This window comes from Kryptolebias marmoratus, linkage group LG9 (assembly GCF_001649575.2).
Source record: "Kryptolebias marmoratus isolate JLee-2015 linkage group LG9, ASM164957v2, whole genome shotgun sequence".
Lineage (NCBI taxonomy): Eukaryota > Metazoa > Chordata > Actinopteri > Cyprinodontiformes > Rivulidae > Kryptolebias > Kryptolebias marmoratus.
This window is the reverse complement of record NC_051438.1, coordinates 28,476,383-28,501,452: the sequence shown is the minus strand read 5'-3', so window position 1 is coordinate 28,501,452 and position 25,070 is coordinate 28,476,383. Positions and strand designations below refer to the sequence as shown.

At 40.3% G+C, this 25,070-nt stretch overlaps 1 protein-coding gene across 1 annotated transcript in view; it reads right to left on the bottom strand.

Annotated features, from left to right (window-relative positions):
- ppargc1b (peroxisome proliferator-activated receptor gamma, coactivator 1 beta) overlaps positions 1–24,828 on the bottom strand; it is a 90,424-nt gene extending 65,596 nt beyond the window's left edge. The window contains exon 1 of the mRNA XM_017429756.3: positions 24,711–24,828. Within this exon, the coding sequence (XP_017285245.1) occupies positions 24,711–24,791 (81 nt within the window). The 5' untranslated portion in view covers positions 24,792–24,828. The remainder of the gene's footprint in view (positions 1–24,710) is intronic.
- Between the last annotated feature and the right edge of the window lie 242 nt (positions 24,829–25,070).

Genomic DNA, 25,070 nt, shown 5'->3' with positions numbered 1-25,070 from the left:
TAGAAATGCTTGTACATGCATATAGGTATGACCATGGGACTCAAATACCCACAGTAAAAGCTCTGCAAGAACACACCGAGCCATCATGTGCGCCTGCAGGTATGAAGCAGTTGGTCAGAAAGCACACAGCTAAAGGGCACGTCAGTCAGACTCGGAAACACAAGGTCCATGACTTATAAAGCACTTCTTCCACTCAGATGTACATGATTGGGATGACTGTGATGGCTCCAGTGGCTATTTTAGAAGAACATATGTAGTTCCAGCTAAAAGTTTTTGATGGGTCAACATGAACGCGGCGCTCAGAAAAGTTGTCCTTTTTAAAAATAAAAACACACTCCATCAGTCAAAGAAGGAAAGGTGAAAACACTTTTTTTTCTTTGTTCAGAACAAGCTGATTTAGAAACAAAGCATTTCACTGAAACACTTGACAATTTAGATTACAAGTATTAGCTCTTTCAACCACCTTTAGTCTGCAAATCTGGCAAAAATGAATTTGGAGATGTGCAAATGCATTGGCACAAAAATGGATTTCAAAAAAATGACATAGTCATGGCATTTATGTCAACCACACATCATTTTTTTAACCATTTTTCTAAGTGATGCACATTAAACTAATGACAAAGATGAACAGGGAAAAAAAGACTTAACACTTTAGTCTACCTCTGCTATCATTTCATGTTGATAATGAACCATCCTATTCTTTGTAACAGCTTCATGAACCTGGGATGAAGATCTGCTGCACAGTATGTGGAATTACATTAAACTGGGTCATTCTGGGCTTCTATAAAAGGCACTTCCTGTCACAAACTTGACATTGTTGACTGAAAACCTCTGGTGTTCAACAATAGGTGGATTGTGATTAGATTTATCCGCTTATATGAAGAAAGAGCAAATAATTGTTCACACTTAATCCAGTTCTGTCTCCAAAGACAACCAGCGATCTCCAGGGTTCCTGCTGGTTCTCCAATCTGGTGGTTGACGAGGTGAGGGCACCAGAATGTGTATGAGGAGATATTTACGCTAAAGTTAGGCTGAGCTGTAAGCAGAGCTGCGCTTAAATTACTAGAAAGAGTGAGCACAACACACTGGATGACTGAAAAGCACAGAGATGTCAGCCTGGTCCAGATCAAAGGCCTTTATTTTAGACTGAGAATGGAGTTACTCAGTCCACCTCAACCCCTGATCTGTTTCTTGTTTGTTTCTTTCTTTGTTTCACGTCATTGCACACGTATTCAACTGATTGCTAGAACATGGCTAATTAGTGTATCAGTTTAGATACAGATTATCAAAGCTAATTCTGAATCACTGCAGTCACAAGAGGTGGGGGACATCCATCCTGGACAAGTTGCATCACAGAGACAAACCAGACAACCAACCATTTTCCAGGGAAAACTTTGAGTTACTAAATAACCTAACATGCATGGTTTTCATCTGTGGTAGGGAAACTGGATTACTCATAGAAAATTCATGCATGCAAGATAATGTGACCCTCTCATTTTGAGGAGCTAGCTCAAACCACCGCACCACAGTGCCGTCCTGTCATAAATCAGTCACGGTCAATATAAATTAGAAAGTAAAAGTAAAATAAGTGATTGCATAAATATACACCCCCTTTAAAGTGTCCTAATTCAACTCAGAAATCAAGGTATGGAGACCCTGAACATCTCCAGTTGTTCTGTTAAATGGATCACCAATAAATGGAAGGACTACAGGACGTGTAAATCTACCAAGAGATGGCCGTCCTCACAAACTGAGCGATGGTGAAGAAAGAGATCAGTGAGAGAGACCACCAGGACACCTGTGAGCTCTCTGAAGAAGGTCCAAGCTTCAGCAGGTGAGCTGGAAGAGACTGAACATATAACCACTGCTGCCTGGGTTTTTCACCAGTACAAAACCACAACTAGAGTCTCTAAACAATCTAGACAAACAAATGCAAACTGAGGCTTAGTAAGAGCAAAACTTAAATGACCCAAACTAAAAGGAGCTAAAAGGAACGTCTCAAAAAGATACACATCGAGCATGAATAAAAAGTCAGACACACAAATAAGAAACCTCCATTTGTAGCACCTCACTGCTGCACAGACATGCACGCAAACCCAAACAAAAACAGAATACAAGGCCAGCACCTCCCCTGCACAACCATGAGGACAAGCAACAAACAACCTCAACACGCACCCTGTGTCAATAACCTAAACAGACACACACTCTCACACACACACGAGGTGGTGGAGGATGACCAGCCCAATCACAGACTCCGTCCTTGATCTGAATGAGGAATGCCGACGGTGACGCATCATCACTGAGGCGGTTCACACACGTGCAGACGTGACACACACAACAAAAACATGCATGCTTTTCAAACACACTAGCGTGCACGGCATATCAGGAAGTCTGAGAGGTTCTGCTCCACACAGACGTGACTAAAGAACAAATATATCCCGTGTGTCCTTAACATTTTCCTCTAATCTTGTGACATTTGAGCCCACTTCATCACAATGCAAACTCATTCTCTCGTCCTTTGTTTGCCATTTTCCTCCCAATCTTTATGTCCTAATATTTTTTAACACGGTCTCAGTTTTCAATTAAACTGAAGATATGCTTCATCATCCCCCAATTCTCCATCTACATCTTTCCTTATCGTCTATTTTTAACTTTTCTTTAGCGTTTTTCTCCTCAACAGTTTTTGTCTCTCATTCTTTGTGCTTTTTGCAGCTTTTACATTTTTTTGTGCCTTTTTTTTCAATGTAGCTTTGAGTTTCACATACAAGCTCTGTAAAATAACATTTATGATTTGAAAATTAATGCATGCCTTTCTTTTTGACAGGAAGGCAATTTTCATTTCATTGTCATTTTCCCCCAATTTATCTGCATTATTCAACTTCACTTTCAGCCTGCAAAGGAAAGAAATGAGTGAAAAGAGTTGAAAAAGGTTTCAGCTAAGCATTAGCATAAGAAGTATTACACTGTAGGTGCAGTCCCCCGCCCACAGTGCTCCTTACTGAAGGACCAGAGAGGACTTGCAGAGGTCCAGACATTAGTGAACTAGGCTGCTTAGCCAAATGTGAGTAGATAACCACGGCTTAGTGGCTTAACACAACCAGAATTAGTCCAGCACAACCAGTTGTGATGCCTTCAGGCTCCAGTCAAACTCACCACCGTGTTTCCACCCAACACTGGAAATGTCACTGAACATTTCAAATAACCTGAGGGCATTTTAAGGAGATGTGCAGACACTTCCTGCAATCAAGAATGTGACTTCTCAGACAAATCTTTACCGCAACACTAAAATTGATCTTTTAATTTTATTAGTCGGACTGAATGAGATTAAAACGTCTTTCCCATTTTTAAACAGGCTTAAAAAAGCATAAAAACTAAACTACGAACACACTTTTGAAAGAATTTTTGGAAGTTATCAACTGAAAAGCTGAATTTTTTAGTTATTTATTTTCATAAAGGGAACATTTTTCAACAGATTTAATTAATCATAACACAAAGATAAACACCTGGATGGAAACTTAGGTAATTAACATATTCTGAAGTGGTGCTCTGCTATCAAATTATTCTGTTTCTTTCTTTATTTTTTGATTAAAAAAAATAAAAAACAGAACAGGATTTTTTTTTATCCCTTTGGCTGTCCTAATGTTTTGTTTATATAAAGTTTTCCACATGAATTTTAAAGTTATACACAAAACACAAAGATTAAAAAAATGTTTTTTCAAAGAGTGTCCAGAAATGAGGAGTAGGCAACATAAAGAAAATTAAAGGAGAAAAAAGAGAAGCGGTGTGGGGAAACTGAGGGTAAATCACTTGAGATAAGGTGATAAAAAGATAACAGAATGAAAAGAAAGTGACAACATGGAACAGCAGAGAGCAATAAGGAAGAACAAGAGGTGGAGATGAGAAGAGGGAAAAAACTGAGGAAAAAGTAAGAATATGAAGAGAGAACTTTTAAAGAAGTGAGACAGAAAACCAGGAGCAAAACAGAAATAAACTTAAAGAACAATAAAAGTCACAGCGTGTGAAAAGTTAAATACTGGACTGTATTTACGTGTGTGTGTGTGTGTGTGTGTGTGTGTGTGTGTGTGTGTGTGTGTGGTCTTGCAGCTGGACAGTGCACGTGACGCAGAGCCTCATGCAGCAGCAGCTCCATAATAGGCAGAGAAGACAGAGAGAAACAAAGACATGGACTTTGTACAATGACCTTTGACCTCCTGGTTTATCTCTAAATACAGCTCTGCAGAAAGTGAACCTGCTCCTGAGAGGCTGATGAAACAAGTGCGTGTGTGTGTGTGTGTGTGTGTGTGTGTGTGTGTGTGTGCGTGGGAGGGGATGTGTCACTGCAGCTGTACCAGAGCCAGAATATGTATATGTATATATATGTGTGTGTGTGTGTTCATCATCAGAGACGAAGCCTCACAGGCTTTGAACTTCCCAGCTGTCCCATCAAAAGATCTGCTTCCTCTCAACATCTTTCTCACACACATCACACACGCAGACGTGCTGTTTGATTTTACCATTATGTTCCGCCGGTTTTGCAGAACCTACGGAAACAAACACACACACTGCATCTACACAAAAACACCAGCTCTCTTATTTTTTACCATTATGACTCAGTTTGGCCACACACACACTATTCATCTCTGCAACTTCTGCATCTGCAAAATGATACTGTAATTTAAACTCAAAATAACTGGTTTGCAGAACTCGTGGTGCACAGTACAGTCCAATAAGTATTCTGTGACCGTCTGCGTCCCCTTCAGTGACTCCTCCTGTAATAATTTGATTCTTTGTCTCTTCATATTACATGAAAAAGTTCCACAAAGAAACTCAAAAGGAAAATATTCTATCCCTCAGGTAACAGCTACTTTGGTCAGTGTCTCTTCATGTCAACAGGCCTGCAGCAAATCTTTCACCTGGCAGACTGAAACTGGCCTTCACACTCACCAACACACACCTTCAGACGCAGCGCAGGTAGTGGTTTAGCTCTGAAAGTGTGGCAGTAAATAACAGCCAGGCAGCTGATGTGTGTTAGGATGTGTATGGATCACATCATGTTTATGGTGGCAGACTGACCTTCACACCTCCACCTCATCCTATTACGATACAACTGCCATCCCACTGTCTTCTATACACACTCATGCTCATAAATGTGTGTGTTTGAGACATGGAGGAGGGTGGTCTGTGTGTACTACACTCAAGAGTTTGTTTGTGTGCAAGCAACAGCTAAGATAGAAAAAAAACAGCAAGCAGATGGATTTGAGTTATTAAAACACTTGTTCCAAGCAAAAACTGTTGCAACTGTTTAGCTTTTCTTGCACACACACTCAGGCTGGGACGAAATATCATCATCCTTCTTCCTGCAACACAAGAATCAATTTGCAAGTGCCAAACATCATTTTCCGTATCGCCACATTATCAGCATTATAAGGAATGTATTGCATATTAAATCAAATGACTTCCACCCCTTACAGACAGAACACACACAAATCTTTACCGTTTGGAGAAAGAAAAAAGCCTTCCTTTCGTGAAAACGGGGTGAGTTATGGACACACGCCCTGTCACTCTGCAAGTTTTTTAAAAATAATGAGTGCTTGATGAGCCGTAAAGTGTGCGAGTGTGTGTTGTGTGTCAGTGCCTAAGCTGGAGTGTGTGTAGGAAGGGTTAGTCACTGCAGCAGTCTTAGCTTTTCTGTACATGCAGGAGAAAAGGAGGCAGGTTTGGTTTCCGTCAATCAGAAACAGAACCGGACTCCTACACATCCACGTACAGTATTTGCATAGTACTGTAGTACTGTAGTACCACTACTACATGGGGTACACGGTTTCAGTGCAAAGTCAAATTAACTATTTGTGTTTTACAGTTGCAAAATTAGAGCTGATATTAATAACTAATATATTAAAAATGCCAGATATAACTACTTATACTGATACAAGTATAGTGTGTAGTATTGTGTGTAACCGTTCTCATGCTCTGATAGAGAAGCAATGTCAGCTGTGTGGAGGTAGTTTTGTGTTAGTTTGGTTAGTTGGTTGTTCTTTTCGAGATGGCTGTCCTGATCCTCACTCTTTATTAGCTGATGGTGGTAATGTACCTTGAAGAGAACCAAGAGGAGCCAAAAAATACCAGAGAAGAAGAAAAAGAAGAAGCTGTGAGGAGAAAAGGGCTTTGGGAAAGTACAGATCTGAGTTTCACAACAATCCCACCACTCAGTCCCTATCTGACAAAAGGACAAAGGCTTCCATCATCATCATCATCATCATCATCAAAGTGAAGAAAATCATTATTGAAAAGCACGAGAGTGGTGAAGAAGTCATTGACCCGGGAAAGTCTTCTCGCAGCCACCCAGAAATTCTGAGAAGAGGAGACGAAATGGGGAGAGAGGAAACGACCAAAACTGACTGAGTCTGATAACGGACTTATTCCACCACAGCTCACTGATGAGCCTGAAAAGCTGCTCAACAAGCTGCTTAATGAGTAGAAGCTGCTGAGATGGTCTCCAAGGATGGGGCTAAGCTAATGCTAGGCTAATGCTTCAAAACAGTGTCTTCACTCGTGCTGCTGCGAGCTGGATGTCTTTTATTGTTTTTAATTCAGCTTTAAGCAGTGTTTGTTGTGCAGAAAATGACTATGGTGATGACCACTTAAACATGCTAAACAATTATTATCATATATTATTTTTTATTATTTATTGGATGGATTATTTTTTAATGTAAAACATGCAAATCACCTGTTGGTGCAGATTCAATTTGTAATCAAAGGTTCAGGTAATTGTAAAGAGTGTTGTGTCATTTACTAGTACTTGTATTGGTACTCAGTATTGGCAAGTGCTCAAATGTAAGTATCTGTACTCGTACTTGGTTGCCAGTTACTGGTGCAACTGGCAACCTCTGTACATTCTGCCTTGAAGACATCTGTGTCTCTGAGCTCCTGACAGCTGTGTCTGAACCCATCAGCTGCTTAAAGATGCTGCAGAAACAACGTCAGAACATTCAAATCTCATCCTGACACACATGTGCAGTTTGTTTCATTTAACATGTAAAATGATAACAGAATGCATTAAACACTCCATGTTTTTCTGTGTGGGAGAGATATCTTGTTTCATATCAAGTTAATCCTGTCTGTTGTCTCCCTTCATTTGTCTTTTGTGGGATTTTAATATCCTACATAAGGCTGGAAGACGGGAGACAATTTCAGTGACTTCTCAGCTGATTAATGAAGCAACTTAATGAATAAAAATCAGCATCAACAAAAAGTGGTCGTGTCTCACTGAAACTTGTTGTTTTATTGTGGTAAAGAGGTCCTCAGTAAACAGCAAAATTCCACCTGTCAGACTGAAATGCACAATTAGGTACAATCACCACTTCACTGCCACTTTTTAAGAGCTGGAAACCTCCAATATGGCTGCAAGAGGGAGGCATTACATAACTTAGGGGCTCTTTGTTCTGCTGCCATACGCCTCTGCATACTAAAATGACTGCATCAGGTGACAGCAAACCTCAAAGCAGCATCTGACTTTTTAGAACAAGAGTACGAGCACCCCAGAGATCAAAAAACAGCTAAAAGTGTTGGTGGTGTGTTTGAGAGCGCTGGCGGCCCCAGCAGAGGTGGGTTGGGAAACACAAGGCTGAGAAAAGCTTTGTGCCGTTGGTTTCCGAGGTGTTCGGCTCCTCATTCAGCTGCTGGCAACGGCACTAATGAACCAGACCAAGGCTGCCATTCTAATGGGACAAGAACACACAGAAGGTGATCTCTTAGTCTTCCTAGCAGGAGATCCACAACATTATCAGACAATATGGAAGTACCACCACCCAAACTCAAAAAACGGCCGTGGAGGAGAGGCGGAAAAAGGCCTGAATGTAAAACGGTGATCTGACACTGAGCCAAACTGGAGGAAACAAGGAAACTCGTCTGAGTTGTGCTGCAGCACTAACCAAAGCTCATTCATGTAAAAAAGTTTCAATGACAAGAGTACAAGAAAAATCACAGGACTTCTCTCTGCTTTCAAACGGACTATTCAAGACACAGAAATCTATTAAACTGAGGTCTTCATGAGGCACTCATAGGAAGGATAAGTCTCTGTCTCATCGGTAAATAAAGCACACCTACTTCATAGCACAGATATCACCAGCAAAAGTAAAACCAAACACTCACACCCGCAGGCTTTGCCCTGCAGGACACAACAAGGCTTAGCAAAGCTCTTTGTCTTTCTGCTTCCAACTAAAGTAGCCATAAAGGGCTTTTCAAGGCTTTGCTAATTAACCTAGTTAAAACTGCAGAAGCAGCCGCAGCCATAAATGGCTTCTTTTCAGCCTAGGTGTCTACTACAGGGCAAAACGTTACTTTTCTTAGGCGTACTGATTAGCTTTGCTTCTACTTGTGGACTAAACTAGAGCTAGGCAACTTATTGATTTTCATTTATTACTCATTTGAGATTCATAACAGCCATGTTTTGAGTAAATAAACTTTTTAATAGAAGACAAAATGTATCAAATACACTGGACTACACTTCTGATTGATTGTAAACCTTCTGAAGTTCAAGGTTGAAACGATGAGAGCACAAGCCAAATTTCCTAGAAAGTCAGTTCCAAAAAAAACCAACTGATAACGCAGAGACTAAAGATCTGAGAGGGTTCCCTTTCTCCAAATAACACCTCCCAAAGTCAATCCAAATGTGTTTCTTTCCATTAAAAACAATAAGTCTTTGTCTGCTTTGCTGTGTTTCTCACCCTCCTCACCTGCTTGACTCTTTGTCTACTTCCTCCTTTTCTTTCCCCAATTTTCCTAAAATCACCTGCAGAGGAATCAATAAGCTATCAGACCATGACGACTCCCAGGCTCACTTTTCTCTTTTCTCGATGTATTTCATGCTGTCAATTGGCTATCAGCCTGCCTTGGCCAGTGTTTGTGCTTCTCACTCTCCAGTGTGTGTGTTTGTGCTTGTGAGCATCCACTGTCAAACTAAATCCCACATTCGATTGACTAAATCTCCATCACTCGCTTATGACTGCCTGTACTCGTCACAGTGAGAGTGAGTGTGTGAATGTGTGTGTGTGTGTTCCCCAGAATCTCAAACCAGACAAACTGTTAGCAGAGTAATATTCAGGCAGAGGAGAGATCAGGCCACGCTGACATCAAAGACAATGAAAATAAAAAAGCTTTGAAAATACCAACATCGGAGAGAAATAAAGGGAGGACGCTGAGGGAAGCACAGAACTGAGGCGAGCTAATAGAAAAGCACAAAGCATGAGAGAGCGAACAGGAGAGGTGTATATGTGCAGTAAAATAAAGGTGTGCAGTGACAGGAAACACAGGTGAGGGGGGGTGAAACAGGCAGAGAAAGGCTCAGGGGCTTGAACGTGCTGCTGTGATTGACAGACAGCATTTTACTGAAACAAATATCAACTAAATATATACAAAGAAACACAAACATTAAGATCTTGGTTGGGTCAGCGTTGAGGAAAATGATCAAACTTATAAATCCATCCATCACACACTACTGAAACACATCATAATAGTGATGTAGCACCATGTTTCCACACAGTTTAACTAAATATTCTTCAAAACGTCGATGTTTGGACAGCAACACGATCAGTTTAATTTTAATAGGTGTTATCTAAATTTCAACTGTTCTTTTTAACCAACAAACCAACTTTCTAATCCCAGAGCAAAGCAAAATACAATGATCACAAAACTCCACCATGGAGCAAACATGAATATGACTGGTCTTCTTTATGTTTATTTGATGGATCACCAAACCCCATTCAGAACTTCTCCTGAAACCTCACACCTATATGATGGATTACAGTGACTGACAGGTGAAAACAGCATGGGTCACTGAGTATTTTTTATAAAAGATTATATATTTTTAATCTGCTGTACCATGCTTAAAACAAAGCTTAAAGACATTTCATTTTTTATCACAACATCTATCAGGCAGGTAGAAGAGGTGAAAGAACAGAAGTGTGAAACTAGGTAACAAAAGCAGAATCCTTTCTTCTACCATCATGAGTTCATGCAGCCATCCATCACCTCGACTGGATTATTCTGTGCAGGGGCACGAAGGCTGCCTAGACCCTCAGCAGGCTGCTAGTTTATCCATATATGGCTCCAATTTAGTCAATGTTCATCTTTTTTGGAGTGTGGGAGGAAACCTAAATAGGCACTTTAAGAAGAGCATGCAAACTTTATCCAGACGGACACCAGCCAGTGTAATCATGATACACTGATCATCATGATTCTGTTGAAAGAAAATGGAGTCATGGCCAAAATCTTTTCAAAAACTTTATTTATTGATAACTGTTAACTAATACCCCAACTCTGGAAAACCACTGGAATAAAACAACTCAACATTTAAAGAGAGAATATGCATTTGACGAATCCTGGTGCTGTTAACTTTCTGAGATTAGCAGAAAGGACAGAAGCACCCAAAACTCATCCTGACTCAGCACAATCAAAACACCTGCAGATACAGGCATGTTTGAACAAATACAAATACACACTCATCATAAAGGTATGTAGATGATGGCCCAAAACCGTAAGGACAGTAACATTCCTGGCAGTGTCAGAAGGAAACAATGACATGAAGAGGAGGAAGGAGGAAGGCAGAGGTGTGTCAATAACTTTCAACAAGACGCTGCTCATTTTTCTAATCTGTTGATGGAGATCAGATATTTCCAGACTATCGACAAACAGAGGGTGTAAGAGAGAGGGACTGCACCACATTAATAAGAAGTCAGGGCTGATTAGAAATCATTTCCTCATTAAATCCAACCTGATTGTCCCTGGAGGCTCGTCACTCTTTGGCTGATAAAAAGTGATTCAAGTTGAAGTAAAAGGAAAGTTTCTGCAGGTGGGCTTAAAGCTGCCTCACTGAACTTCAGGTATATTCGGCTTGAAGAACAAAAAGCTAAAAATCTCAAAGGGAGCGAGAAAAAAGAAAATGCATTTTCTGCAAAAATGCAACATGCGTGTGAATAAAGTTTGTTGTCGATTCTCAAAATTAAAACAAGTAGAACGGAAGCTAAAATTGGCAAAACAGCAGCTAAACGCTTACATTTTCCAAACAGCAGCTGATAACTAAAGTGAGCTAAACAAAAATGTTACAGCAAAAATTTCAAATTTTTATGCATTTCAAAGAAACCAAAAAAGTTAAATAATGTTCAATATTTTAAAATGATCAAAGTTACAATCAGCTAAAGTCAGCATTCGTCTCCTGAATGAGCTGAACATTTCAATATATGGTGGCTAAAACTGCTGAAAGTAAGCTAAAGTAGTTAGATGCTGACTCAGCATAAGATTAAATTATTGAATAAAATCTTTGTGTCAAATAACTACAAAACAGAGATACTTTATACTGGATTCAGATCTACACCTTTAATGTTTATTATCACAGAGAGGAGAGGGTGGTAGGGTGTGCTAAGTCACTTTGAATGACATAAAATTGCAACTTTATGATTCTAATCTGTTTAAGGAAGTTTATATATGAGACTCATTTCATTAGGTTTAACTTTGAAGATGATTGCTGAGATGTTCTGACTGATTTTCCCTCAGTTAAAAGTGGTTGTTGGTTTGGATTGATTGCACAGCGTCAAGAGGCACGTCTTCACTTTTTATGCACGGCAAACGCTTTCAGCATGCGCAGCAGTGAATCTGAATGTTCTGTACTGGGTTCATAAGCAGTGTGTGTAATGCCATATCACCATGGCACTGAGATCTGGTCACGCAAGCCTAAGCGGCCTTTGGGATGTAGGTCACTGAGTGAGAGGTTGATGAATGAATGGAGAGGGAGGCGAGAACAAGTTCTGTTCTGATAACAGTGAGTTACACCAGAGAAAAGAATTAGGAAGACATAAAGGTGGGAGGAAGTGGAAATTTCCAACTGAAAACAAGAAGCAGGACGCCTGTTTCTACTGGGAACATGTGCTCACATGCCAAATTCAACACAAAGGCTGATGTGTGTGTGTACCAACGTGTTTATATATGCATCCCAAAGGACGTTATTGGCCTCACCCTTCTCTCTAAGTATCTCAGTTAAATGCAGGTAGAAGCCTGCTTGCTAACAACAAACCTAGTCACACAGCCCTGAAGTTTCCATCACTTTGCTCTGCAGAGCCTCCTGAGCCGCAGCTCCACCCAGTTTGTTTACCATTAGGAATTATTGGTGAAATTGCATCAGATTATCAGGGTAATGCGTCACAAAATCAGAGTGATTACATTTTAGACTCCAACAGAGCGGCAGTTTATTAAGTCCTGACGAGTTACCACTTTCTCTGAAGCTTGTAATTGATAATGTCATTTATTCACCATCTGAGCCACATGGAGATCTTTTAGTAATTAGAACCGAACTCGAGATCGTACACAAGTCAAGTGTGTGTGATGAGACAGTGAGGAGTGAACATCAGAGCCAACGATTCTATTTATAACAGTCGCTCCCTGCTGTAACACACACAGAAGTACGGGCACACATTACGGCGTGTTTTATCTGAAGGAGCATCAAAGTAAAATCTAAAAATAACGAGCAGCTTTTAAAGTGGAGTAACACGACACAAGAAAGTGCAGAAGTGTGTGTGATTTTGCAATGAACCATAACCAATAATGTTGCACTGTTTGTGACAGACCATGTGTGTGTGTGTGTGGGTGTGTGTGTGTTACGTGTGCAAAGGTGCATGCTCACACCGGTCTGTGCTTGCCTTCCCCTGGCACATGGTTGCCACAGGTATATGCCATGCTGGCTTTCATGCATGTGTGTGTGTGTCCTTTGGTCCCTGAGCGCCCCTACATTATTTCATGGAAATTTCCTTTAACCTTTTATCTCATTTAAAGCAGTGCCCTTGAGTAAGCACTCTCTCTTTCTCTCTCACACACAAAGTGCAACAAAAACTTTCTGTATCTCTGCCGGTGCAGTAAATTCAACAGTCGAGATAAACCAACTGTCACTCTGAGGTTGTAACAGTTTAGGTGTCCAGCTCCTAAAACCAAGAAAGACTCACATTATGAAGGTTATTATCTCTGCAGCTTACTCCTGCCATCTGCAGTGAATCTTCCCCGTGATTCGATACAAAGAATTATTAGCTAAAAGAATAGAGGGCACTGAAGCGCAAAGCCACCTTTGTTCTGTAACAAGACAAAAACGTCTTAAAGCATCATGTAGAAATATAGAAAAAAGACTACATTGGGGCTCCTAAAACACTGTTTCCATGTGGATTCAGGCTGAAATAATACAAAAAGAATATTCACAAAACGCTGTTCCTATGTAGACAGGAACACTGTAAACTACTGGTCTATAAAAACATAATGTGGTCATAACATTACTGCCTCTGTAGCAGAACTCACACTGGCTTATTTTATTGTTTTCTGAAGATAAATTGTAGCAATTCTTTACTCATTAGTAGTATATACATATGCATGAACTATTAATATAAAAAATGTAGTTTTATAAAAACGAGATACATCTTTGAAAATTGATTGTTCTTGACCAGAGGTGAGGTGGTTAAAACCCTCTCTGGACTCTTGACCAATCCACACATTTTCTTTTCTGATTTTACAGCTTCTACTGCTGTCACTTCCTGTCCTACTTCTGTACAACCAATAAAGCCACCGCTGGCATTGTGAGTAAACACAGGTCTGAACACCTTCTAGAAAAGTAATGATAAATACAACAAAGTGTGTACTGCTGTTACATCATCGCCCCTTCAGCTCAGCAGAAAAACTGTTCAGAGAAGCCACAGGGTGGCATTACCCCAGAAAGCACCTTGTAATCCCTAAAGTTGTGAAGCATGAGTCGTAATCACATACATTAATCCTGCAAGACCAGTGGATTATTGGGAGGGAAAAGACATGCTGGTGTATAAATTTTGCCGACATGTGCATTTTTTATGCAGTTGTTACATCTTCTATCTAGCAGCCTATGGTGTCAGCATTATAGGATAACCAGCATCCCTCTCATCTCAGATTTTGGACAGAGACATAACCCTTGGTATGCTCTTTTTGCCTTAAAATAAGACATTTCCCAGGTGGCTGCCCCCATGATAAATCAGGAAGCAGAGAAGGAGAGTTTTTCAGAAATAGGGCAGCCAGCTAGCTCTCGCCTAACTACAAAGCCCTGAGCAGCAGGGTGAGATTGGATTCCCTCTCCTTCACCTCCTTCCCATCTCCCTCAGGTGTTGTGCAAATCTACAGTAGGTGTGACTCTGTGTATGCAAAAAGTGACAGCCTCACTTTCATGTTGACACTATCAACACAGCCAACATGGCACTTGTGTTGAATACAAATGTCCAATAACGGTTTGATAAGGTCACGTAGCATCTATACACACCAACTTCAACAAATTTGTTTGGTAAAGAGTGGCCTGAAATATGAGAGGAAATTTAGATAAAACACAATTATGAAATATATGTATAAACACTTTCAGCCTTCGCCTCAGCCTGTCATCGAGCATGAATTGATGAATGGATCGTTTTGACACAACACCACTTTATTGATCATCTGAGGTGAAACTCGAATGATCTACAGCAAAAAAATAAATAAATAAGAAGGTATTCCTACAATTTCATTCAAGCAAACTTGACTACAAATACAGCATATTTAGGTCATGAAAAAGGTTGCAGAACTTTGACAGCTTCAGGAGTTACAGGTCATAATTTAAACATTTTCTTTTGGGTTCTTGGAAGGAACTTGTTTTCTTCTTAAGCCTTCAAGTCTTTCTTAAAGAGAATCAATCATTCTACAAAGGTAAGGGTACGAGAAAAAACTGTTCACAGCTCAGCAATGTTCTTGTATTTTAATTAGTGTGTTCTTTTAAAGAACAAGGTTCCACAAACTCAGTCCAAAATGATACGCTTATCATCAAGAAATGATTTGAGGCAATAAATTCTCAAAGAAACAGCTTTATTTCACATTTCCTAACATCGGGGTTACCTTTTATTTTCCATCGTAAGTCTCTGAAGAATCATTTCTTTGCCTAATCAGTCTTTTATGAGTTAGAAACTAACACCATCTCCCCGAGGTTTTCACTCACAGAGAAAAGCAGCAAAATGACATATTCAGGAAAATGACTTTGGTGACCTCAATGATTGTTCAATTATCCAAATAGTTGTAATTTGACTTAGTGATAAATTGGGGCCCTTGCCAAAAGGACATTTCTGAAGCTGCATTTTTACCTTTTCATTCTAACCTCGCACCGCAGCACGGTTATTCAATTAGCAGATCTGACCAAATGCTGAACCTGCTCTCTGGCATTAAATGGTATGTAAATGATGATTGAACAATAAATAATCAAATCCTCTGAGGTGAATTTGAATGTGCCATTAAGATAAAAAAAATAATCATTTCAAAGAATGTTAAATAATAGGAGGATATGATGAGAGGTGATAAGTGTGAATCACAGCACTGACTGAAAAAAGGCATAATCAGTATTTAAAAAAACAGCCATAGCTTTGACTGAGAGAGAAGAGATGAGATGGGGAGAAATTTACATCTTCACTTCCCACTCTGGTTTGAGTCACAGCAGCAACAACCTGGAACACAGCGACAATCCGAATAGATTTTCATATAAATTAAGGCGGCATGAGGCATTCAAGGAATACCTAATAAGAACCTCAGTCCCTGCTGCCTGCTTCATGTCGAATTTTTACGCTGCTCTTAGTCTTCGTCTTCGTTCTTTTTACCCCCCACTATATTACACGTAAGAAAGCCATTGTGTGCGTTGGACACTTTGCACGGATGAGTGCTTCCTCACCTCGGGGCATGACAAACTGTTTGAAAATCCTGCTGCGTGGAAGCGAGATAGGATGCAAACTGAATTTAGAGATTCTACAACAGTTTCAAGTGTCAAGTTACGCTGGCAGTGTGATTTGTGACACTCCGTTTTCCCTTTGGCCCTGAGCGTTTACTTCACGACCGGTTACAGTGGAATGATGGAAATCAGAATAGTTCCTAAACTGTCAAATCAAATAAGATGCTGCACTTTGACAAATGAATCTCAAGACAATAAATTATAGGTTAAAGGCAACCTTTATGTGAGCTAGAGAGCATGGTGTCAAATAAACTTAGAGAAAATTAGATATCAACCTAAAAGAGAAGCAGAAGCCAGGCTCACATCAGTTTCTGTGCTTTGCCCTAAAACCATGTAGGTCCATAAGCCTCTGCTGGTCCTGTTTATCCCTGTTTGGAAACTGGGCTAAAGGTGAGCATTGACCAAGAGTCTTACTGTGTTCTGTTCAAAAAGGAAAAATGCAGCTGATCGTAACGGATGGAGGAATCACATCATTGCTCCATAAATGTGAGCAAGGACTTAATGAGTCTGGATGTATTACAACTGTATCTATAGGTCTTAATGAAATCAACTCTGCAGTGTTTTAATTAGCAGAGAGATTTGTTGAATTGACTTGTTACTGAGTCAAATTAAGAGGAGATGTAACTGCATATTACCAGGAGACAAACTTATTCAAGCAGCACAAACAGTGGTACCCCTACTCCTCGTTTGTGAGTGACCTTTTGCTCCTTAATTCTGAGTCTAAGATGTGTAGTGGCTGAGATGTTCCCCAGTAAAATGCAGATTCATCATCAGTTGCCCTTATACAAACAGATGCAACAGAAGTTATCGCCTGCCCCTATTAAAGATGGGCAATCATCTAATTGCCTGTGTCTCTTCCCTAAAAGTTCTCCCCAAAACATACTTGAAGTGCTACCAAATGGTGTAAAATCTTTATTTAAATCTTTGGCATGCTAGGTGGCGGGTGATATGCATTCCTTCAAGGAAGGCCAGTTTCATTATAATATGCCATTCCTAATTGTTGTGGTGTGTTTTTTAACAACCCTTAGAAGAACATTACACTTAAAAAAAGTATACAGAACATCTTTTATCAGCTGCTGCTGCATCTTTATTTTCCTACTTGGTAATTGATTAAGAATGCACAGGTATGGCCAATTGCCAGTCATTTTTAAAGCCGATTAAAATCAGTTTATCTCTATTTGTAATCAAACTTGCTTCAGTTAAGTTAGATAAGTTTGTTTTGTTATCAACAAGTTAGTTTTTACTGTGACACTCATAAACCTCTGTCTTCTGTTTGCTCCTGAAATTCAACGTTTGAGAGAAAGCTCTGAGTATAAACACACAAATCTGCAGATAAAGCTACATGGTTGGATTGGAAAACATAAAGTGAAACCCACACAGAGGAGCAAAACATGAACTTCAAGCTTTTGAAAAGAAATGAGTCACAATGTACAAGCTAAAGCTCCACAGAAAAATAGGTCACAGTCGTGTCAGCATCTAAATACATGTCTAACCATACTGTCCAGGTCGAAATAACACAGCTGTGGTAATTCTGAACTGGTGTTGAGACTGTTTTTAATTCAAAAGAGCAGTTTTGACTCCAGTGATAAGCCAGGTGGAGTCTTAGAGGTAAGTTATTAAAAAATTTGGTTAATATGTTGCTGAGAAGATAATAAATAATGACCACAACATTTTTATTCACTAACCACTAAAATGTATGATCTGTCTGAAACAACTTGGTCTTGAAATAAAGTCATGAGAAGCTCCAGCAGCAATGTTTGTGACTGACAATCCTATTAATAATAACAGGAAACGATCTTGGTTGAAGAAGGACGACAAAAGGTGCAATTTCTGTTAAATGGTTCTTCCAAAGAAAAGTGTTACTGAATTTTTATCTTAATTCTGGGTGTTAAAATCACAATTGCCATTGAGCTGAGCATTGTGCGGTCTAAATGTGATATGCCTGCATGAGTGCCAGTTCTGATGCCAAGAAAAGTCTGAGTGAGCAGCTGATGAATCACAGGGTAATTAATTATTGAGCGCCCCTTTTACCTGCCTCTGCTAGCATGTTAGCTAGCAACACTGAAAGACGAACACACACAGTTTATGAGCCTCGCCTACAGACGCAGCAACGGGCCCCGCGTGTCTCTGCCGGATGTCTGATGAACCTCAGAGGGACTTGAGAGGAAGCGACCATATTCCCAAAACTCACACTGACAAACACAAAGGGATCAGACGCACACCAACAGTCATAAACTACAAAAAGGAAACAAAGTTTACATATTCCAGTTTTTCTTTTTTAGATATTGTACCGCATACTGTACATGCAAGCTTGTGATATTTTAACCAAGTGGTGCACATGAGAGTGTGCAGAGCGCAGTGACAGAAGGGACAGGTGAGTCACCGTGGGGCTGCAGGCTGAACACATTGCACAGCAGCACTGCACATCACGACTCGCACAGGCGGAGAAGAAACGGCGAGAAAGATAATGGCACAAGACTGCTGATGAAGGGCAGGCCGGTGGACACCAATCCACCAAACAAAATACAGCAAGCCTCAAACGGTCCAAGAGAGGGTGTCTGTCTGTCAGAGTAAATCCCAGTCACTGCCAATAATACCTGGATCCATCCGTCCTGGGAGGATCTTTAAAGCCTTGATATATATACACACTCCTGTCTGTATGCTCACCTACTTGGCTGCCTGAAGCCCTAAATCGTCTCAGTTGCATCTCCCTTTAAGTTGTATTTTTTGGCCTAAAGAAAAGATAAAAAGATCACAGTTCTCTAAATGAAATAAAATATCCATTTTTATTTTGAACACTTAACAGTAGACGAGCAAAACTAGAGCTCGTTTTCTAATTTTGGTGGCTTTGGCTTCAAGAATTTCGCACTGGACATCCTTCAGATCTATGAAACCATGACATGTTTCTCCCTCTTTAAAATGTTCTTTTACTTAATCAACAAATCTTGCTAACATACTCAAACTGGAAAAAAAAAGAAAAAACTGCCTAGAAATTACTTTTTTTGCAACCTGGACCATTTTTTTGCAGCATAAATCAGAAATTAAAATAGTTTAATTTAGATGAAAATTAGAATTTTAACACTTTAAGTCTGGGTGAGTAAAACTGTATCTATCCCTGCTGAATAATACTACCAGTCTAAGTCCAGATATCTATCATAATTTGGTTAGTAGGGGACTGCGTGACTTCCTATCCGAAATGTGATAGCATCAACTGATAGCCGGGATAAAAGCAGAAAGGAGCAAATTCACATCCACAGAGGCATCATGGTTACAGCATGAGGTTGATGACTGAAACATTAAAAGCCACACTGCAGCACCAGAATGACAATAACATTTATTAAGATTCAAAATCTGTAACATTAAAGATGCACACAACATTGTAATGGTTTAATTTTATCTTGAGAAGTCATCTTGAAGACTGAAAAATCAAATAAAATTTACAGGAAGTCCTTGATCAGATGTCTAGGGACAGTCAATTACTTGGGCTGAATTTGTTTTTTTCTGTAGACCTTAAAAGCTTAAAAGGACTTACCATTTTAAGTATCAATTTTAGCTTTAAAAACAAAAGTGACTTTTCTTCTTTCTACCCGAAGTAATGAGTTAATAAAATTCATCCATCATTTGGACATTTTTTGGACAACAACCAACTATTTTGGTAGAACAGGTGTGCCAAAGAACTTGATACTCAAATATTTGCACTTCACCTCTGATTTGAATAGCTGTTGAAAATTAATTTGACCAAAAACGTGCACTTAAAGCACATGTTGCAGATGACCAGAGTTAATGACTGATGTCTGCCACATTTTAAACTGAAATGTTCTTGAATTCACCTTTTCTCACTGGAAAACTCTCTGTTTGCATGTGACTTTCTCAGTATTGGAACAAAGTTTCCATGGCTAATATTTTACCAGCATGCATCCCATGGCCGGTTGTGTCCTGTCAAAGCAGGATGTGGTGACTGACGTTAAGTCGGACTGATCTTCCCAGAGTCAATCCCCTGAGCAGACCGAGAGCGACCCTGGACACCCAGTCAATGATTACCACGGAGAGGTTTGAGAAGCCATCTGCAACTTGAAACGAGCTCTCGTTGGCTTCAGCCATGTCGCAGGAAACTGGAGAGGCTTTAATCACATAATATGAGCTTTGTGTTTAGAATTCCAGTGTAGCACAGACTTTAAGAGGACATTATTACACTGAGGAAGGGTTTTTTTAAGAAATACCTTTTCCGAAACCAATGACTAAAACGGCAGTCTAATAAGTTTATTATGTTTTATGTTTTAGATAATGTCCGACTGTTAGTCTTCTAAAGTTGGTAAAGTTTTTCACTCATTCAGGACATGGAGAGCCTAAAAGTTTTTTTGTTTTTGTTTGTTTGTTTAAAGGGAACCAAACTTCTTTAATTGTTTTTTGAAAATACTTTATTGAAACTGTAATAAGTTGCTTTATTTATGCAAACTGAACTGAAATGCAAATACTTTTCACTCTCCTCCCTCCTGAGGGTCATTAGGGTCTCTGTTGGCTTGGTCCACATGCAAAATGTTTTGCTCACAGGCATTAAGGTACAAATTGCAGTGAAGCTCACCAGGGATTAGATTCAAACCTGGATTGTTGCTGGAAAGCTAAAACTTTAGACTTCTTTCTCTGTTTGTCTTTCTTGTTAGATATAGATGGAGTTTGAAACTATTAATTTCAAACTATCTTTCTTCTCTGTCCAACAAATGAACATCACTGTCCACAAAAAGAGTCATCGGGTTTAAAGCTTGGAGCGCTGCACTTTCAGTTCCTGGGACATGAAGCAAAACTTCAAAAAGCAAAAAACAAATCCAGTCATTAGTGACGAAGGCTTGGTACCCCATCTTAACTGTGTAAATATAAAAACTTTGTTAATAACCCTTTTAAACAAAGGATAATGACAACCAAAACAGTCTTAATAACCACAATATTACTTTTGTTAATTCACGACTACGGTTTTTATGTAAGTTGATATCTGGAGATTATCCAAGGACCGCCACTTGGTGTTTTTACGACCATGAGGGGGTCCTGAACCTAACTTCAGGAACCACTGGACTACACAACTATTGATGCTGCTAAACCTTGAAGAAGACTTAAATATAAGTATTGTTCAAGAATTATTTTAACTGATGTAATTGTTATTTTTAGATCTCTACCTGATCCGAAATGGCATTTTATTTTTAAAAACTATTTGGTTATTTGTGTGTGTGAAATTTGAAACTTTTTTATTAATTTTGCTTTTTCAGTCACCCTTTTCTAATATAAAATAACTCCTGGTAGAACACAACAGAGGTGACTTTCTTAACAACAACTCAAACTGTAAATTTGGTCAAATCTCAGTAGAATACCATTTGATCACATTGACCAAGAATAATGTTTGCACCACCAGATTTTTTTTACTTTCAGGGATTATTTACACATCTAACCTGCGGCGACCTTTGAAATTTGACCTAAATTTGTAAATCACAAACAAAAAAAGAGCAGACGAACTGTTGCACAAATGATTTCAAAACGGCCTGTTTCAACTCATCTAGGAGTTATTCAACATCTTGATTATAATTGTGAAATCAGACTGTTTCTTAACTTCAACAAATGTGGTTGTTGGGGATCTACATGTTCTGACTGTGTGAAAAAAAACAACCACACTTATGACGTCAAAAACCACTTTGTTACCTTTTTTTAAGCACAGTCGATTGACAGACTGCAGCATCTGCAGATCAACGAGTCCCTGCACGAACTTGTGAAGAATATTAAGCAATAAAAATGTTTCAAATGCCAATGTTACAGTCCCTCCGGGAAACTATTACTTCCATCCCCAGTCAATTACAGATCTGCGTGAGACAGGAACATACTTAACAACAACAATATAGGCAGTGGTTGAGATAAAATAAGGAAAAATCTTTGATTTGTTCAGTATTTTTAAATATTGTGGAACGAGTTCAGAAGCCAGACATTTATTTCATAAAAAGAAAAACAACAGGGGACACAGAAAAGGAAAAGACAGTTGAGAAATAGACGAGAAATAAAAAAAATGTGGCGAGTTTGTTCGCAATACGTGAACTAAAGAAGTATGAAAAGCTGAGCAGAGGAGTGTCACATGTTGGGGGGAGGAAGAGGATGAGGAGGAGGAAGGAGGAGGGACTGCCCATCCTTCCTCTACGTCACAGTAACACCTCCCTCCGCTCCTCCTTCCACTACAAACTCACATGACTGCAGCAGGCCAGTTCTGTAACACCAGTCACGAGGATAGAGTACTACAATAACCAGCCGGCAGGGGCGAGTGTCTCACACACACACACACACACACACACGAGCCTGCCCTAATAACCATGTGTAAATATTAACATATTATCGTCCCAGTTGTAGAATTGATAACCCTATCAGGCTACACACGATGAAAGAGTCTCACGCTGCGATCCGGTCCACAGTCTGATCTGTTTCTTGCTCGGGTTGCACTTTCTCCTTCTCCTTCTGCAACACTCAGGGTCTTAGCAGCAATCCAGCATTAAAAGCCTGAGAGCAGAGAGCTGTTTCTGTTCATGGTTAGCCCGTTTACATTCTGCGTTCACCCAGATCTCCACAGCAGGACCACATTATTGTTTTATGGTCCTTTTTTTCCTAATGGAATAATATTCTACACACCTTGTGAATTATTTTCCCCTTGTGCTCAACCTCTCCTGTTGGTTTGATTAATGCTCCCCTGCAAAGGATAGAACAACTATCTATTTTTGTACTGAGTGCAAACAGATTTTCGACTTATAAAGGGGTGAAGTGGCGTCTACATGGAACATAGTGTTGCCAAACCATATTACAAAGCCATTTTATAGGCTATAGGTAATAAAGTGCAATAGGAATCGGGGTATATTATAGCTGAGTGATGTGTTGTATTATAACCAGCTATAAAACAGACGATTTTAGTGTATTTTATTCCACAAAATGGGTTCTTGTCTCCTTTTTATATGCATCATATTTGGAAGGCCCATATCTATCTGTCAGCTTGCATGTGTGTTCTGTAGAGGCACATGTCACTGCTGCAGCTTATAAATAGCCCAAAGGCTCACTGCATCCCATCACACACACACCGATTCAACCTGCTCGAGCTGCCAATCAGCTGTGACAGATCGCCCCCACCACCATCAGCACCACCTCCCACACGAAACAGAGCATCATCACATCCTGCCGTGACCCTGCAGTCGGAGCAAAAACAATCACACAGACGCAATTATGTCACGCAGTGATGCAGCTGCCGTATTCCAACGACAACACCCCCCCATCCTCCACCAGAGGGGCTTTATGCGCACACAGACAGATTAAGTTCAGAGCTGGGATGTGAAGATTAACCGATTTGTATCGATTCATGGACGTGCCCGATGCGACTGCTTCGGAGGAACAGCTGTGTACCGATGCAGTTTTGGTATTAAATCTAGATGCATTCGGTTTTTTTAAGTCTTTGGACAGAAAACAATCTGATCTGTTTAATAATTAAGAGTCAGCAGCAGGCGCAGGCATCCACACTAAGAATGACAGAAAAGTTAAAGCGTAGTTATGTCTGTGATTGGAGAAAGGACTCCCTCTCTTTAATTCTTACTTTACTAATTCTGGATGAACTTCCTGCTGTTTAAATGTAATTTTCTCTTTAGTGACACCTACAGTTCAAGAAGAGAACTGCAGCAGCACCTGCGTAAACAGCAACAAACACTCCGAAAATGTGCTTCAAGCAATGTGACTCAACTAAGGTGAACTTGTGTTGTATTCTTTAAAATGTAGAAAACATATTTTGCTGAAAGAGTATTAAACACTGCTGCTGGCAGCTTTATTCATTTTGAACTAAGACTTACTTTTTCTGCATTATTTATTAATTGTAAGTCAAGTTTTATGAAAATGTTTTTCTAATTTCAAAAAACGACCTGTTTGTGTGCAGCTGTTAAATAATTACTGACATTAGACCATTCCTTCGTTGTGTTGAATCAAACTCGTATTGAAGTGCTTTGTATTGTGATTAAAGGCTGAATATCGTATCTCATCATGGTTCCGTGTTTGTTGATTGTTACACAAGCAGTTACGAAAACGTGAATCCGTCTTTCTCAGCTGACAGCCTCCCCTCCGTATCTGGACCCCCCCTCTTTTTGGTATAAGCAGAAGGCAGTGTAATGAGTGGTCCGTGAACGCATCACAGAGTGGGTGTTTAACTTTTGAACGTCTGAACTGAGTCAAAACGAAGGCTGCAGAGAAGCCTATCATGGAGTGGATAAATAAATAACTGACACAAGCTGACTTTCACCACCGTCTGCTTCGATTCTCCGGCGAGAAAATGCGTCCAGCAAGGCGAGCAATATGTCAATTAAAATTCACCCAAACGCGTCTTTTCTCGGATCAAATGTTGAAACCGAGCAGGCTGCGGCGCGTGGATCGGTCTCAGAATGTCAGAATATCAGAATAATCCCCCGGCTGCGTCCACGCGCACAGAGGCGCACCACGTGTTCGAGTCTCCGGCACTGAAATTAAAACTTCCCACAAGAATGCGTGTAAAGTTTCCAAAGCGCCCCTGCTGCATACCAAATAATCGTCCCCGAGCTGCAGCGCGCGGACTGCGCTGCGCTGCAGCTCCCAGCCCCGGCTCCCAAACACTTCTTCCTCTCCACCGAATTCATTCATCCGATGCCTGATGACATTTCCTCAGACACGTGAAAGCCAGACATCAAGTCATAGTAGACGGTCCCACATACACATACGCATACACACGCGCGCGTGCAGACCGAGACACCCGGCTCGCGCTGTGCCGGGGAGATGCTGCTGAGAGAAGCCGAGGACGGCTCTCGTCAGGCGGGCAGAGCGCGACGTGCAGCGACACGGCCCGCCGTGCAGAGGCCGGAGTCCCGCGCGTCCTCTGAGGCCCGGCTCTTACCTGGCTGCAGGAGTTTTCTGTCAGGTAATTGAAGACAAAGGACGAGAGTTCCTCATCTAATAGTGGAGCGCAGTCCGCCATCTTCTAGTGAATGAGGAACCGTGGAGTCAGAGAGGAGAGTATAGGAGGAGGAGGAGTGAGGGGAGGCCGCCTGTAGGGGGCGCATCTATTTACACACGAAGACAAACACATTAAAAGACATGCGGCTCTTTAAAGCGGACTCAGGGGACCTCCAGGGGGTCAAAGTGTGGCGTCCCGCAGCTAAATGAGGACTGCTTCACTCCCAATGTCACTTCACAGTTCTGCAGAAATACAGTTATTAAATATACTTCATTATGTGCAAATAAAGTCTGTGCTGTC